Raw genomic sequence first — 18759 nt, 5'->3', positions numbered from 1 at the left:
GGTTTTTTTGGATATGTAAATTCTCTGAATATTTATAGGCCAACTGAGAGTTTATTTGAGGGCTAAAACTATTTTTTCCCACATAATTCCTCAGAGACTCAGCAGCTATAAAGTGGGGATAATATCTACTTCTAGGGCTATTGGAAGAATCAAAAGAAGGATATTAAAAGATTATGTAAAGTATGAAGTCCTAACAATGTTAATTCACTCATAATTTTAACCTTGGTGATTATCACAACTCAAAAAGCCTAAGGAAAGAGGAGTGCACATTTGGAAAATTTTAAACAACCTAGAGAATCATCACAATAAGTCATTTTTTTGCTGGATTCTGATTTGATTGTAGATTACTCTACATATGGCTGTGACTCATCAGAAGCAGATAGATCTGGGAGCGCTGGATTTGATGTTCCAGCTGTCACCTGACATCACAGGGAGGTGTCACAATGAGTTGAGCAACCAGAGGGCGCCACAGAGGCTTCTGCTAATCCTCAAAGCAAGATTTGTTAGAGGAAAGCTACCTTCAGATCTGGGCAATGGAACATGGTTGTTATATTTTCAGATTTCGTTGGTTTTATTTCAGAAGGCCAAGAAATGGAGGGCAGTATAAGGTTTTGAACCAAACATATAACAATGAAAGGATAGTGCTTTAATAGGAAAAGAAAGAGGTGACTTGGTTTCTATCCTACCCCTTTATCCTCCCCATAGAATCAACTGTGTCTGAGTTCAACCTCAACTGATCCAAGCAGACTGACAACACTGTGGGAATGGATAGTTTTACTACAAAACACCGCTGAAAATATTTTTGCTTACTCAATTTTTGCATATATTCAAGCAGATTCTGAAATTCTAAATATAAGGCATAATTTTTAAATCTTTATTTCAAGTCTTAAAAAGTGTCAGGAAGTATCTTCTCTATGTTATCTGTGTGTGGATGCAATCTTTGTAGAGAATCCTGGCCCTTAGATCTTAAGATGGCTTTTATTTAGTGTTGCTAAATTACTAGAGGCCCGTTGCACAATATTCGTGCAAGAATAGGCCTTCCTTCCCCTGGCTTCACTCCCAGCCACCCAGGAGCCGTCAAGTCTCTGCTCCCTGGCTGCCCAGGAGCCCACACCTCCTCACTCCCGGGGTGCTCAGAGCCGGCAAGTCCTCGCTTCTGTCTGAAGCACCACTACAGTAGCTCCCTCCACCGCCCCCCTTCCCCTCATAGCAGGCTTCACTCCGCTCCGCCTGCATATGCAAATTAACCTCCATCTTTGTTGGGTTAATTTGCATACTCACTCTGATTGGCTGTGGGCATAGCAGAGTGATGGTTAATTTGCATGTTTCTCTTTTATTAGGTAAGATGTCCTCATTAACAGCTGATGTTGAAATTCTTGTTAATTAGTTTATTATTCTAAGTAGCTTATGAACATGTGGATTATTAAGAGAAAACTACATAGAGAGATAAAGATAAAATTAATTCTTTAACAGTGTTTTCTTTAATTCTTTAATTCTTGGTCAGTGTTTTCTACTTAGAAAAACAGACAAAAACAATTTCTTCCTATGTGAGTACAAATTTTAGTGACTTTTAACACAAAATAGTAACTTGCTCAAACTGAAATAAGCATGTTTTCTACATTGTTATCATTTGTTCATTGGGACACCTTTTTTTTCTTTGCTTCTTGATTCTTAGCTTCTTTTTTCTATAAATTTCTCTTATGCCTTGATTAAACTTACAAAATACTAGAGGCCCAGTGCACAAAATTCGTGCATTGGGGGAGGGGTTCCCTCAGCCCGGCCTGCATCCTCTCACAGTCCAGAGCCCTCAGCAGATGCTCCAGCTATTACCTGACATCACATGGAGGTGACTGAGTGGGCCTAAGCTGGCAGTCGGGCTGCCGCAGAGGCGGGAGAGGCTCCCACCACTGCCACTGCTCTCACCACCCATGAGCCCAGCTTCTGGCTGAGCCGCGCTCCCCCTGTGGGAGCACACTGACCACCAGGGGGCAGCTCCTGCATTGAGTGTCTGCCCCCTAGTGGTCAGTGCACGTCATAGCGACTAGTCATTCCACTGTTCAGTCAATTTGCATATTAGCCTTTTATTAGATAGGATAGGTAAGTTTTATCACAATTATATCACAATTACTATAGTTCTAAACATTCCATATGAAAAAATATATAACATAGAAACAAAATCTTCATAGGTTTTTATTTTCTTGCCTAAAGAGCAAAATAGACTGAACAATCTTAAAATTTTCACAGATTAGGATTTCTGGTTCCTATATATAGCACTTAATTAGGTTGTTTACTAATGCTAATTTAATTATTTCCTTACAGAAATCCCTCTCTATATTGAATATCAGCAATAATAATATTGATGACATAAAAGACTTAGAAATACTGGAAAATCTTAATCAGCTCACAGCAGTTGACAATCAACTTCTACATGTGAAGGTAGTATAAAGAAAAATTAATTTAAAAGTATTTACTTGAAATTGCTATAAACTGTATTACTTTAAAAAGTATTCTGATCTGTTCTAAAAACTAGCTTATTAATTTTTGCTTCTTAATATACTTATTTGTATAATTCTGCCCTCTTACCTGATTTTCTCTTCTATATCCAATGCTTCCAACACTCACCAATAGAAAAAAAGTTTCTCTGAGTAGGAAGTTATGCTTTTCCCTCTGTTATATTTTCCATCGAATATTCCCCTCTAGAGACTAGATTTCTTGCCCCTTACCTCTGATATCCCAATGAATGAGTTTCTAGTAAGTATGACTAGAACTGAACTTTCTGCTCCTTGGGGAAAGCATCTCCCTTGTGTAGCTTTTTCTGAACCTCCCCATCAAATTCATCTATTCAAAAGTATTTATTAGAGTGTGTGTCCCCGGTCCTGTTTTAGACCCCTGGAGAAACATTTTCTAGGCACTGGGGATACAATGATAAATAAGACAGGTTCTCTACCCTCAAGGAGCTTACATTACAGTGAGACAGGAGAGGGGATCAGGAAAAAATAAGCAGAGAAGATTGTGAAAAGCACTCTGAAGGAATTAGGTAGGATGACATAATGGGACATTCAGGTTATCAAGAAAGGCCTCTGAGCAAATGACACTTACACTGAGATCTAAAGGATGAGAAAGAAGAAATCTGAGAAGAGAGCTAAGAAAGAACATGCTAGGCATAGGGGACAAAAAATACAAAGGTTCTGAGTCCAAAGAGAGCTTAAAGTGTCCAAGAAACAAAAAACAGGCCAGTTTACTGTGATAGTGACCCCAGAATCTAGCTCAGTTTCTAAAATGTTGGCAATAAGTAATTTTTGAATGAATAGACAACAGTATAACATGAGATTAGGAAGGGACGTTTAGGAGCCAGATCATAAAGGTCCTTTTAGGCCATGGTCATGAGCTTGACTTTAAGTGCAATAGGAAGTCACTCAAAGGATTATATTTTAACAGAATTCTTTATCAGCTATGTGAAGAATTGTTGCAAGAATGACAGTAGCCCTAGCCAGTTTGGCTTAGTGAATAGAGTGTCGGCCTGAGGAATGAAGGGTCTCGGGTTCGATTCTGGTCAAGGGCATGTTCCTAGTTTGCAGGCTAGATTCTCGGCCCCAGTGGGTGCATGTTCAGGTGGCAGCCAATCGATGTGTCTCTTTCACATCGATGTTTCTCTCTCTTTGTCTCTCCCCCTCCCTTCCACTCTCTCTAAAAAAAATCAATGGAAAAATATCCTTGTGTGAGGATTAACAACAAAAAAGAATGACAGTAAAGTGACCAGATGGGAGACTACCACAGAGGTTAAATATGAGAAGATAGTTGCTTGGAGATGAAAAGGAGTGAATGGATTACAGGTTGAACCCACAGAACTTGCTTATTGAGTAGGATGTGTAGTAATAAAAAAAAAGAAGAAGAAAGGATGACTCCTAGCTCCTATGTGAGGAACTGGGGAGATAGTGGTAGCCTGTAAAGGCTGGGGAATACAGGGAAGGAATAAAATAATTCCTTCTATTGAAATATCTATTGGACATTGAAATGGATATGTCAAGTAGGCATTCTGGAGTTCAAAGGAGAAGTAAGATTGGAAAGTTTGGGAGTCAACAGAATTTATATGATATTTAGAACCATGCAACTGGGTAAAAGATAGAAGAGATGAAGAATAAATGAGGCCAACATTAAGCACAGAAATACACCAATACTTTAGATGAGAAGGCACCAGGAGTCAATGATACAAGAGAAGACAAGAGAAAAAAGAACTTCAAGAAAGAGTGAATGGCCACTTGCACTGAATGCTATTGAATGGTTGACATGAGGGCAGATAAGATGTTAATAGAAATGCATTCGATTTAACAACAGACTATGTTGGGTCAAGTATCATATATTACGTATGTTTCAGAACAGAGTGGCTTGGCAAGGGTTTGCATTGTTTTTCTTCCACCCAAAGCCACAAAAACATATTAGAAACTTTCTTCCTTGTTATGGTTTGAGAAACTGCAGGCTTTTCATGAAATATTTCCCATACCTGAAATTTCCACATATAAACTAAAAAATAAGAGAAAGGAAAATTAAAAGACTATGTGGATATAATACCTTAAAAAGAAAACATTCAGCAAGTCCAGAGGTTGGTATATGCCAAAAGTTGCTTTTCCCTCCCATTAGAGAAGATATACAAGGAGTGAGGATAAAATCTCAAGTTCTTTTACTTCCAGCAAGGAGACACAAGCAATAAAAATGCCTAGCCACAGCTTCGTGGAAGTCTGAATATAATCTTGCATGGGGTTTACTCAAAATGTGCTTTTGTGGTCCATTTTACATCATCCTCTGAAGGCTTAATCCAGGGGTGGGCAAACTTTTTGACTCGAGGGCCACAATGGGTTCTTAAACTGGACCGGAGGGCCGGAACAAAAGCATGGATGGAGTGTTTGTGTGAACTAATATAAATTCAAAGTAAAGGAGCGGAGGGGAGAGCAAGAGAACCGGATAGAATAGCCGGATCCAGCCCGCGGGCCGTAGTTTGCCCAAGGCTGGCTTAATCAAAGGACATGTTGAAGTTTAGCATCATAATATTAACCTATTTCTCTGTATGTATCCCTGGAGTCAGATCTCCATTTTTTGGCTTTAATTTTTCCATTATTTGTGCTCATTGATTGAAATTGCCCAGAAGCTGCTGACATCAAACCCTGTGCCATGGGAGAGAAAGCTCAACATGCCATACATTAGGTCACTGACATCCATCCTAAGAGGCTTCAGCAACAGACAGCTTTGTGCCAATGGGAAAAAGAAGTGGACATCATTAGAGAATCCTCACAAAACCACTGTAATTACCCAAGGTTTTTAGCATTGGAGCAGCTGCTTTGATACGAACAACCATAGGTTCCTCAAATGCATTGACAGAAAATACATGAAATAAGATAAATGAAAAATTAATGGTCCCTTGGATGGTTAAATAACTTTGAATCTTCCAATCAAGATTATGGTTTGAGCAGTGAGGAAGATATTTAAGAAAAATTAAAAGGAACACAATAACAAGGAAAAGTACTGCCATGACAACTGAAATACTAGAGCTCTGTGAAAGGAATAAGAAAAAGAAAAAGAGAGAAATGGGTCAATGGGAAACACAGACATTCCAAAACAATATCCATGCCCTAACCTAGAGCTGCAGAGGGGTGGCTACGTTAGAGGTGGAGGAACAGGATAAGGACCTGGAAAGAGTTGGGTGGCTAAGTGGCTTCTGTCCTTCCTGCTATTTGGGGTTTCATTCCTGTCCTGCTTCTAACCCCAGATCCATTCATCCATGCATTCATTCATTTCTCCTTATCCATCCATTCAAAACACCTATCATGTGGCAACACTTATTAGACAATTGGGGAGACAATAGCGAGCAAAAACAGATAGTCCTTGGCCCTGAAGAGCTCTCAGCATTGAGAGGAACAGAAACATTAAGCAAATAATCAGGCAAAAACAAATGTAAAAATGCACCCATGGCAAGTAGTACGAAGTGGAAGTATGTAGCTCTGAGAGCCTATAATAGGGGGATTTGCCTTAGTTAGGGAACTCAGTGACAGCTTCCCTTAGGAAGGGATTGCTGAGCTGCTCTCTGAGAGAAGTGAAGGGTTTACCAGGTAAACAGAATAGCATGTGCAAAGGCCCTGAGGCAGGTGAAAGCATGCAAAAATGAGAAACAGGAAGCAGAGTGAAGGTGAACCATAGTGCAAATAAATTGGTGGGTAAAAGTTACATAGGTCATAATAGAGGTTTGTCTTCATCCTAAGAAAAATGGGGAGACACTAAAGGTGTTTAAGCCAGGAGTAAAGTAATTAGCATTTTGAAAAGATTAGTATGGCTACAGTGTAGAGCAAGTAGGTCAAACTCACAGCCGCATGCGGCCCACAACGAATATTTTTGCAGCCTAGCCAATATAACGGTATGTAAGAAACGTTTTAATAAAAATTTCGTAACTTAATTTTTACAATATCCTGTTATACATAATTATTAATAACGAACTACAATGTTCGCTAATGACTGATTACTACCATCATGTTGCATTCATTTCCCTTACGTGCCTTATGCGCAGGCGCACCATTTCTCTCCACTAATACTCGCAGCGAATGTTTTAGCAGCCAATTGCCACATCATTAGTCTTGGACTAACTTGTTTGGTGTGTGCAACAGGAAATATTTCGCTTTCGGAGAATGAGAAAAATAGATGTATTTGTGTTATGCTTATTAATGTGTGCAGTTATTCAGTGTCTGGTAAGCTAATGTTCAAGAAAAATATTAATTTTTATTAAAATGTTCTATTATTTTATGTTAACCATTACTCATTTATTTCAGCCCTTTGTATTCAGCATGTCTCTATCAAAATAAACCTACATTTCTATGAAAATTGAAGCTTTTGTTTTTTTGCAGCCCACATAAACTTAAACCTTGTTTATTTGGCCCATGTTAGCCTTTGAGTTTGACATGCTTGGTGTAGAGAATAGATTGGAAGAAGCCTGGCTAGTTAGAAAGTGAGTGATGGTGGAAACTTGAATAGGGTTGGGGTAAAAATGATACGAATGAACATATTAGAAAGCTGTTTAGGAAGTAAAGTAGACAGGATTTGGTGGTGATATAAGGAATGTAGCAGTAGAAGTCAAGAGTCAGGTTTTTGCCTTGCACCATGGAAAATAGAGAACTCAAGAGTCAGGTTTGGGGAAGAGGGAGAAGATCACGAGTTTTAATCAATTTTGAGGTGCCTTTAAAATGTTACATAGAAAATATCAGGCAGACAACTGGATATAGAGGACAGAGCTCAGTGGATAGTAGAATTCTTCAGCAAATTGGTTAAATAGTCACTGAAACTTCCATCCTGGATGAGACTGACTAGATATGCGAGTATGATGAAATGCTCAATGTGGCATCCCACAAAATCTGGTTCTTCTTCTCACGTATAGATGACCCTTCCTTCCTTGGTGTAATAGATGTGTTTTACTAATGTCAACATGGACATTCTCCTTTTTGCGAAATGTCTGCATATAAATGAAGAAAATAGTGGGTTAATGAAGAAAAACATTTTTCTAGCCATGATTTTACATTTTGCTATGGTCCAGGGAAGAAAACAAACAAACAAACAAAAAAAAAAAACACTGAGAGGAATAAATGTAAATTATGGAAAAGGAAGAAACTGAATTGATGCCACATCTGCTTCTGCTCCCCAGAGAGAACACTAGTGCTTGGGAAACATGGTGATGCACTATGAGGAGGTTTTATAGCACCATCACCACACAGTCTTTGTTTTTTTTTCCTCTTTTAAAAAGGTTGTTTTATAGCTGCCCTATCCAGGCAACAGTGCCAGGTATAGCACTGTTTCTTATGAGATGTTTTCTCCGTTCTCAAAAGCAACTTTTAGAAAACAGAAAAGGGATTCTTCAACTTTTAGGGATTCTTATGGTCAGAAGGTTGTTACTTATGGGGTTAGAGATTCATGCAAGATGCAGGGAGCCTGAAGAATGTGGAATCACAAAGCCATGAAGGGGGAGCGGTCAGGAGGGAAGTCTGAGACTGAGAAAGTCTGAGATTGGCAATGTGATAAGGTGATAAGGGATGAGTCTAGAAGTTCTGGTTCAGAAGCCCCAGACTGCAGGAGTGCCCAGTGATTAAGGAAGCAGAGGCAGTGGCCTAGACTCTTATAACTCCAAATGTGGTCCTAGGACCAGCCTCAAAAATGCAGAATCTCAGCTTCTGCCCCAGACCTAACAAATCAGAAACTGCATGTAAATAAGATCCCTAGGTAATTCTTAAGCACATAAAGTTTGAGACACACTGGTGTGGACTACTCTTTCAAGAGTGTAGTGATGATGGGTAAGAGGCAGGATAAAAGCCAGAGGAGAAGGAGACAATGAAAATGGAAATGAAAGAGAAAGAAGATTCCAAGAGGAGGAGGCCTGTGGAAGAGGGGAAGGGATGGAGAGAACTAATTAATTTAGAAAACGAGGTGGGACTCTTTCTTGGTTGAGAAAAATGTGAAAGAAGAAAGGAAGTATGAGACCCAGGGCGGATAAATGAGAAAACTCTGTAGGTGGAGGATCCAATTCTTCCCAATAAAACTGGTGGCAAAGTCAACCCTTGAGGAAGAGGAGAAAGAGAGGATAGGCCAAACAATACTCCATAGTTTAGAAACTCCTTTCTTTCACTCATAGTGTCCTTGTTTAAATGACATTCACTTTTGGTTAAAATTTCTTTAAAGTATTTAATATTTTAATGTCTTAAAATATTAAATACTTTAATGACCATTTACAATAAAACTTTTGCATATCTCCAAGTAGTTGGATGAGCCATGAACTTCAATAGGGCCAACATTATATAGCTTGCTGACACTATTAAATTAAATAAATACCATGGTTATAAAAATTTATAAAACGTGAAATTTTTTTTAAAAAATGTTAATTTATACCTAAAGTTTTTATGTCTGCAAAATTTGCTAAATAAATAAAATGATCTGAAAAGTTCATCTCACAGTCAAATATATTAGTGATTTACTTCATTAGTTTCCTGATGACCATTTATCATGAGGTAAAGTATCTTTGAATAAATGGTGGAAATAAAAATTTTGATGCGTTTGCCTCTTATATAAACTAAATATTTGATTTATAAGACACCAACAAACGAACAAACCAATATGGCCTGTCATGTTTTTCCAGTTTCTAATTTATTCAACCTCTGCTCAGTATTGATCCTGACAAGCAGAGTAACCCGAAGATAAATTTATTTACTCCACAGTTTAGTCAGAAACAAGCCAAAAATTATGGATTTTCCCAGGCAGATGATGACAGGCAGTCAGGGGGATGACAAATGGCTGTCTTTAGATTTAGTTAAGACAGCTGGGCCAGACGTTTCCGATAAAAATTGGAGCATGCTGGTCAAATACAGGTTCGTCCGTGGCCATCATTAATTGTAGAGGGAGCACTGCCAGTGCTGCAGGCGCCCATACAGGAGCTCAGCGCCAGCCCTGCGTGGGAAACAGAATTGGCTCCTCAGGATTTTGCAGCACTCCTCTAAGTGATAGCATGACATGATCATTTATCAAACAGAGACTGTCCAGAAAAGTGTCTGCTCCCTTTAGTAACTTATTGAAGAATAGGAAAGTGAAAGCATTTTATTAAAGACAGGAAGGCAATGAACAACCAGAGCGTATCCAAAGGGTAATCATATTTCAGCACAGGATTAGTTTAGTCTTAAATAAACATGCACTGGAGGGAGTATGTCGAGGGTCATTTATCAAGTGAGGGACAATTAACAAAACTCTACAGGACTCTTTTATCTATATAAATGTAAAGTTCTCTTATTGTTATTATTACTTAACTTTTGGATGATGGGACATCGTATTCAACACTAAAAAATGCAATGCACAATTCCTTCCTTAGAGGTTTTTAGACTACGAGAAATACAGAGAAACTCTCACATAAAATAATTATGGCTGTATCAAACAGTGTCAAACAAATGCTGTAGAGAGGAGGGGAAGTGAGGGAGAAAGAGAAAAACATCAATGATAATTATCAATTGGCTGCTTCTTGCATGCCCCCCACTGGGGATCAAGCCCACGACCCGGGTTTGTGTCCTGACCAGGAATTGAACTGTGACCTCCTGGTTCATAGGTTCATGCTCAACTACTGAGCCACTCCAGCCAGACTAATTTTCATTCTCTTAATTTTGGTCAACAGAGAAGCTTCTGATCCACTGTCATGTAGTTGACTTATAAGAAAGCTCTCTTCAAAAGTTATAACTTCATCCTTCAGTTCTGAGCCCTGGATTTTGCTCTCCACAGAATTATCAACGTTTATTTTTATTAGCAGCAAAATATTTGCTTTAAAGTAATGTTTTGTTCTATTAAAGGTAGTTTTCCTTTCCTTTACTTTTTGCCTTTGGCTATTGAATTTTTTAAAATCAATTCCAAGGCTATAGAGTAGAAAAACAGTTTCTGCATTGCTTGTTTTTAAGTAATTCATACAGACTAAATTTATCTAATTTCAAAATTTAAAAACAGAACTTTATATGACACATATAATAGTCCAAGTATATTTCACTTCCATTAAATATCTAAAATAAAATATACATATTAAAAAATGAGGAAGGAGAGAAAGCAAGGAAAGGGACAAAAAACAAGGCACTGAACAAAAGGATTGTGACAACGGAAAAAGAAACCCAAATTGGGAGAAAGAGGGCAAACTGAGAGCAGGTTCTTAAATGCTATTAATCTGTTTTCCTGACATTCATTTGGATTGTAGACCATGGTATAACTTAACTACTCCTTGAAATATCAATTAGCTGATTTTCTTGTAACTATAAAAACACACAAATGTTTATGATATACATAAAACAAAACTGTACCCACATTACAATTAAAAAAGAAATCTCTATGCTCAAAAAAGAAGGCCAAGAGGATATATGACAACATATTGAAAATGATCTTTGGATGACAAGCATGCAAGTGATTTTTTTCTCATATTTTCCCCTTGACCTTTTCACTGATTTTTAAAATAAATATATATTCTTTTATAAAATAAAAAGCAAATATTGTTTGCAATGCCAATGGACTGCTTACTCACTGCTCCTTAACTGCCTTAATCTGGACACTTCCATAAATTCCACTAAGAATAGAGCATCTTCTGCAGGATGGATGGCCAGAGGGGCAAAAGTTTTTTCTAAACTGGCTCCCTTTAAGGAAATATGACAAAGAACAGTTCCATGGCCCCCAAACTCAGGACCTCGTTTTTTTGCCTTCTCTTTAGCCGCCTTCCCTTATTAGTATAGACCATTATATCCAAAAATGATTTATCATACACCTTCTAAGTAGCTGGCACTGAGCTAGAACTCCACAAAAAGCAGTACTTTTATAAACAACTGAATGAAAATATATTGATAATTATGAAATATTTTGTCTTTCTATAATTATAGGATTTGGAATTTTTACTGAGCAAATTGATGAAACTGTGGAAAATGGATCTAAAAGGAAATCCTGTTTGTCTCAAACCAAAATACAGAGACAGATTGATACTGGTCTCCAAATCACTGGGTACACATTTATATTAATATAATTTTCTTCAAAAAAGAAACCTGGTTCACTTTTTAGTTAATTTATCAGCAAGCCTTCAGAAATATGTCATCTGGATCAACTTTATGGGGGGAGGTAAAAGAGGGTATAGGGAGGGTGAGCGGTGATAGGAGGATACTTGACTTAGGGTGGTGAGCACACAATATACAGATGATGTAGTATAGAATTGTACACCTGAAACCTATACAATTTTATTAACCAATGTCACCTACTAAATTCAATTTAAAAAGATAGTTTTTAAAAAGGTCAACTTTAAATTCTATGTATTTTTAATAACACCAAAAGTTAAAATTGAAAAATAAAGCATAAAAATATCTGCTGTTCAGAAATAATTAATCGAGGCACCAGATATTCTTTCTTTTTTTAAAAAAAGAAAATGTGGCTGTTACTAACAAAAATGACCAGTCATAAATGTGTAGAATTTGCTCACCTTTTGCCAAATTTTCTCAGGCACAAATCCTTTGAAGATCACGAGCCTCTTTAGCTTGGTTCTGTTGACCAAGGTTTTCACTGCTGACACTTGCCAAATGGTACCCTGAAAACATATAGGAGTTCCTTTCATTTGAAAGTGCAGCAGGGTGGGGAGTCCTTTATGAGACCCTTACAAGTCATAACATTCCTCAATATGCACTATATTAGGGACATGGACCAGCAAGGGACCAAGTTATATAGCATCAGAGAGACAAGCCTGGCCTCTCCCAAAGAAGATTCATGAGCCAATTTCCTATATCAGAACTTTAGTGACATGGGTATAAAAACTATGGCAAAACTCTTTTAAAGCTCATAGCTGTAGTAAACCTTGATTAATCATAATGCTAGTGCAGTGATTCTCTCAAGGGAGGAAGGGATTTGACATAGGGCATGTCAGAAATATCCAAGAAGGTTTGCACAATATTCTGCCTACCCTTTACCCCACCAGCCAAGGGTAGGGAACAAAGAACAGCTATGTATAATTTTTAAAGCTCTACAGATGATTCTGCCATGCACCACCCCAACTGTCTATCTCCTCCTCTCTCTCCCCAGTGCACACAATTGTATTAGTCTACTTTCCATAGGAAGCAAAGTAAAGTAATACAATTAATGTTTGATAATTAAGAATCTTCCAATGTTCATGAACCATTTCTGGAAACACTTCTCATGATACAGTACCATAGGCAATGCTGTAACAGATAGGGAGACAAGTGTACTAATTTCCAAGTAAAGAGAATTTATTCAATTGGGGGGTGAGGGCATGTATGGGAGTGGGGTGGGGGTGGGGGGCAATGGTAAGATATGTACACATATAATACCTTAATAAAAATTTGAAAAAAAAAAAAAGAGAATTTATTCAAAGTTTAAAAAAATAAATCTTCTATAACATATTTTATGGTTATAAAATTTAATACATATTTCTTCTAGAAAATATAGTAAATAAATATTATTCATAATCCTGCATAAATCTGTTTAGACTTTGGTATATGTGCTTACAGTCTTTTTCTTCTATATATAACAAATTCTCTTCGATTTAGCTCATTTAATTTCCTTGTTTTTCCTAAATACAAAACCAAAAAAACACACAAAGTTAATTGAAGGCCTGGTTTGATATGTCCCAGTAAAAAGAACTATATGGAGCCATTTTCTGTTTTGTAAGTAACCAGTCCTTATCAACTAGAATGGCAATCTAGATACTTACTTACTTAGTATGATGGAAGCAAATTTTGTGTTGAAAGCGGCTCATTAAAACAGATCTCATGGGTTTCTGATCTTGTGTCCATTACCTGAATTCCCCTTCTGAACCACCTCTACACCTAATAACCTCAAGCGAGATCATTTGCTAAAAGTGAGATAGAATCAGATTTACTGAGGCATAACCTAGTCATTCCTCAGCTTTGTCTGGAACATTAACATAAGGAAATGGGATTACTGTAAAAGATTTGGGTTTTTCATTCCTCATCCTTATAACAGATGTTTTAAAAATATGTACTGACTTACATATAACACATCCAAAAATATACTAATAAATTATACAATTAAAAAAATATCTGGAAAGATATCAATATATACCAGTACAAGTGATTAGGAAAACTGAGTGTAAAAGAATGACCTTTAATATGAAGTTATAAGTACTAAGATGTATAATGATAAAACATTTAGCCAATTTCTTACATTATAATTTGGAAAGTGCTATTATTCAGTTAAAATAAATACAAGAGACAAGGTATGGAAACAATTATACTTCTAGAGTTTATGGTTCTAGTTTATATTTCCAGTTTCATCACTTGATTTGGAATATAACAATATTATAGATCATATTTAAGTGGCAATGTTAATATTTTCAGTAGTACAATTAATATTTTATCAGAATATTGTCATTTTCCCTTATAAGAATATGACCCCAAAAATGTTTCTACATGCTTTCTACATTCTGGAATCTAGCAGAAGACATTATATGGATGATGAGAGAAAATATATTTAATTTTTTTAAACTGCTATATAAGGAAATTTTGCTAGAAAAGATAACATTTTATCTTAATGTTAATTGAAGGCCACCTGTATTGATTTGATTAAAGTCATATAAAATATCCTATAATTTTATAGTACAGTATATCATATACACTAGAATACTATCAAAAATTATTAAAAGTTGAGTTTAAAGAAAAACACAGTAAGATGCTCATGATACAATATTTAAAAGTAGGCTGTAATGCTGTATAAATAGAGAATTCCAATTTTATATAATACACATATATACATACATAGAAAACAAAAAATTGCTAAGAAATATACTAAAGTGTTATCAGCCCTAGCCGGTTTGGCTCAGTGGATAGAGCGTCGGCCTGAAAACTGAAGGGTCCCAGGTTCGATTCTAGCCCAGGTTGCGAGCTCGATCCCCAGTAGGGGGTGTGCAGGAGGGAGCCGATCAATGATTCTCTCTGATCACTGATGTTTCTATCTCTCTCTCTCCCTCTCCCTTCCTCTCTGAAATCAATAAAAATATATTAAAAAATTAAGTGTTATCAGTGATTTTTAGTCATTATTTCTAGTGAAATACAAGCAATGTTAATTTTTTGTATTTTCCAAATATCTTACAACATACAAAAATTATTTGTCTAATTAAAATGCTTAATTTTCAAAAAAATTTTTTAAAGGAACAAAATGTAAAGATAACTGAAATCTCACTTCAGAGAACCAAGAGAGCAGCTATGTGGGTTGTTCCTATTATATAGCCTATGTCCCAGGATATAATAAGCATTATTAATGTATGTGCTTTTAAAATACCGTGTTACATATATAAATCTTCTTAGTCACTTTAAGATAAAAATATTTTGCTTTTTCCTAAGAATAACCATAATATTATTTAAATAATTATAGATGATATTTAATTTTTGTTAGGTATGACATTTTTGCTTTTTAAAATAATAATATAATTTAAATATGATCCTAGAAGGGTGACAATACATCAAATTCTGTTTACAATGATTACCTTTGTCAGTGATAGGAAGGAGAGGTATGGATGGTAATTACATCCATGTTTTTATGTTTTTCCCTCATCATGTTTCAGTTACTTATAATAAGCACATATTCTTGTTGAAATCATAAAAAAATAATTAAAAGTAAATAAAATCTAGACAAAAATACAGAAATTGTGTAAATAAGGTATTTTAAAAAGAAATTTATTTCGGCATATAGAGTAACATGTTTGTGTGCCTCTGAACAAGAAATATATATATATCTTACATATATAGTGACATGTCTATATTGTATTTTAATATATATTTTTTATCTAGACTGTCTTGATGGAAAAGAAATTAAAAACATGGAAAGACAATTTCTAATAAATTGGAAAGCATCCAAAGATGCCAAGAAAATCAGCAAGAAAAGGAACAGTAAAAAAGAGGATGACAGTATCTCATATATAAGTAAGTAGACTGCCATTCATTAGTTGACCACTTCTACTAGCAAAGGGAATATTCTCCTCAACAAAAAATGTGCCATGAAATGAGCAAGTTTTGTTTAGATTTTGTTTAAAGTTTTTGATTTTTTAACTTATTTACAATTCCTAGGAACATTTTTTTTTAATATATTTTATTGATATTTTACAGAGAGGAAGGGAGAGGGATAGAGAGCTAGAAACATCGATGAGAGAGAAACATCGATCAGCTGCCTCCTGCACACCTCTCACTGAGGATGTGCCCGCAACCAAGGTACATGCCCTTGACCGGAATCAAACCTGGGACCTTCAGTCTTCAGGCCGACGCTCTATCCACTGAGCCAAACCGGTTTCGGCCAATTCCTAGGAAATTTAACATGTAATGTTAATATCTGAATATGGTAGCCGCTATCAGCTAAACATGTGTTTGGTTCCTACTGAGTATAACTGTATCAGCTATGTAAACAGAGAGCCATAAGGGTGGGAGGAAATATGTACTTTTCTATCTGACCAAAGTGCATGGTATTAGTTATGTAAATGGTGAAACAACACCAGCTATGTAAAGTGTGAAACCTAAGTCACTAGTACTAGTATATTTGTTTAGCAACAGTGCAAAAATTACATTTTTCATCAGGATAGAAAATAAAAATGTAACACAACCACTTCTGTGGCCTATGCTCTGTGGCATGTCTCCTTTCTTATGTACACATCCCAACACTTGCATATCCTAATAAAATAGTAATATGCAAATTGACTGTCACTCCAAGACACAAGATGGCCGCCCCCATGTGGACACAAGATGGCCGCCACAAGATGGCCTGTAGGGGAGGGCAGTTGTGGGCAGTTAGGGGTAACCAGGCCAGCAGAGGAGGGCAGTTGGGGGTGACCAGGCCGGCAGAGGAGGGCAGTTGGGGGAGACCAGGCCAGCAAGGGAGGGCAGTTGGGGGGGACCCAGGCCTACAGGGGAGGGCAGTTAGGGGTGGCCGGGCCGGCAGAGGAGGGCAGTTGGGGGGGGGGGCAGGCCTGCAGGAGAGAGTAGTTGGGGGGACCAGGCCTGCAGTGGAGGACAGTTGGTGGGACCCAGGCCTGCAGGGGAGGGCAGTTGGGGGAGACCAGGCCAGCAAGGGAGGGCAGTTGGAGGGGACCCAGGCCTACAGGGGAGGGCAGTTAGGGGTGGCCGGGCCGGCAGAGGAGGGCAGTTGGGGGGGGGGGGCAGGCCTGCAGGAGAGAGTAGTTGGGGGGACCAGGCCTGCAGTGGAGGACAGTTGGTGGGACCCAGGCCTGCAGGGGAGGGCAGTTGGGGGGGCAGGAATGCAGGGGAGAGTAGTTGGGGGCACCAGGCCTTCAGGGGAGGGCATTTGGGGGGGGGGGACCAGGCCTGCAGTGGGGGGCAGTTGGGCGAGGACCAGGCCTGCAGGGGAGGACAGTTGGGGGGACCAGGCCTGCAGGGGAGGGCGGTTATGGGTGATCAGGCCAGCAGGGAGGACAGTTGTGGGCGACCAGGCCTGCAGGGAGGACAGTTAGGGGCGACCAGGCCAGCAGGGGAGGGCAGTTAGGGGCAATCGGGCTGGCCGGGGAGCAGTTAGGCATCAGTCAGGCTAGCAGGGGAGTGGTTAGGGGGTGATCAGGCCAGGAGGCAGAAGCAGTTAGGGGCAATCAGGCAGAGGCAGGTGAGCGGTTGGGAGCCAGCAGTCCTGGATTGTGAGAGGGATGTCTGACTGCCTGTTTAGGCCCGATCCCATCGGGCAGTCAGACATCCCTCGAGGGGTCCCAGATTGGAGAGGGTGCAGGCTGGGCTGAGGGACATCACCCCCCGTCCCCCGCCATGCAAGAATTTCATGCACTGGGCCTTTAGTTTTTATTATAATATGCCTAAGGTTGTTTTACAAAGGACATGCCAACCTCCCTTGCCTAAGTAATGAAACTAAATGTAGCTAAGTGTAATGGGTAACAATTATCTTTATCATCTTGGGGAGCATCCTAGAATTCACTCTTCCCAGATTCTGTAGTACACACATTGGAATGAGCCCCTTCCTCCATTGCCATCTCTATCCAAATGATACAGTTCTGATCCTCTCACACTTAAGAACAGTGATATCGCTCAATACATGTATATTGCTCTATTCTTAGGTATGTGGCCAATAGCTAACGCTATAGTCTTTATGCAAAGGCTGTTATTACTGCTCAAGAGAAACAGAAAGCAAGAATTAAAGTCTAGAAGATACATTTTAAAATCTACAATATACTTTCAGATGTTTAGAAGAGCTAAGATTAACCTTTTAAAGACAACTCAGTATAACCAAATGCATCATAGGTGAACAGAAATTCTTAGAGAGTGATTTTTGTACTCCCTGACCTTTTACATACTTTTGATAGCCTTGTAAACTTGGAGTTCCATATTAGAGATATATGCTAAGGTTATAAGGACTATGACCTCAAACTTCAGAGATTTTACAATAAAAAACTTGTCCTAAATATAATCACATAACTATATGACTCAAAATTGAAAACAAAATCACTTTAACAAAATCCAAAATATATTCATATCTTTTAGTATTTATTTTTGTAGTGGAAACAATTAATTTATTCATTTAATAAATGCTTATTGATATGCCCCAGACTATGCTAGTCCCCAGGAATTAAAACTGATTAAGGCAGACCTCACTTAAAGGGAAATCACTGCTAGAAAGGGAGAAGGACCTATAACGATATGAAACGTTAAGTGCCAAAATAAAGGCATGAACATATTCCAAAAACTGTACGTGACTAATCTACTCCCTAAACACTCTAAAAAAGTAAGCTCAGAAAAGCAAAATACAAGGGCAGTTAATATTTATATTAATGTTGGGGTACCCATTTTGTCTATGAGCGTTGACTATAAATTTTCCTGTGTAGGTTTTTCTGTATGAAAGTCTATGATATTTTATCTTGGATATTAATTTTTATTGGTTTTACCATGGTTCTATTTAACTTTACTTATTCCATTTCATAAAATGTAATTTTAGATAGTCTAATGCTATGTCTACAAGTTAATTATTAGTTTCAAAGCAGAATGCTTTTAATTCTTTGTATGCAGGTACCTTTGAAGCAATGCATCACATAGTTCCTGTTTATTACCCACAAGTGGGTAAGCCAAAATTAGTCTTTCTCTCTGATGCACAGAGATACATTGCTAATGAAAATGCACCTACAGAAAGCTCCCAAGATAATAACCCTAAAATTATTGAAGAGACCAGGTATGTTCTGTCAAATATTTGTGCGGTTTGTCTTTTGGGGGA

General features: G+C 37.8%; 1 protein-coding gene across 1 annotated transcript in view; it reads left to right on the top strand.

The window, feature by feature from the left end:
• The window catches only part of PPP1R42 (protein phosphatase 1 regulatory subunit 42), a 34577-nt gene that overhangs the window by 9534 nt on the left and 6284 nt on the right, over window positions 1-18759 (top strand). Inside the window, exons 5-8 of the mRNA XM_080646336.1 lie at window positions 2320-2436; window positions 11415-11532; window positions 15339-15470; window positions 18558-18717. Coding sequence (XP_080502462.1) covers window positions 2320-2436; window positions 11415-11532; window positions 15339-15470; window positions 18558-18717 — 527 coding nt within the window. The remainder of the gene's footprint in view (window positions 1-2319; window positions 2437-11414; window positions 11533-15338; window positions 15471-18557; window positions 18718-18759) is intronic.

This window comes from Plecotus auritus (assembly GCF_963455305.1).
Source record: "Plecotus auritus genome assembly, chromosome: 11".
NCBI lineage: Eukaryota > Metazoa > Chordata > Mammalia > Chiroptera > Vespertilionidae > Plecotus > Plecotus auritus.
The sequence above is the reverse complement of the archived record's forward strand: the minus strand, read 5'-3'. Positions and strand labels throughout refer to the sequence as shown.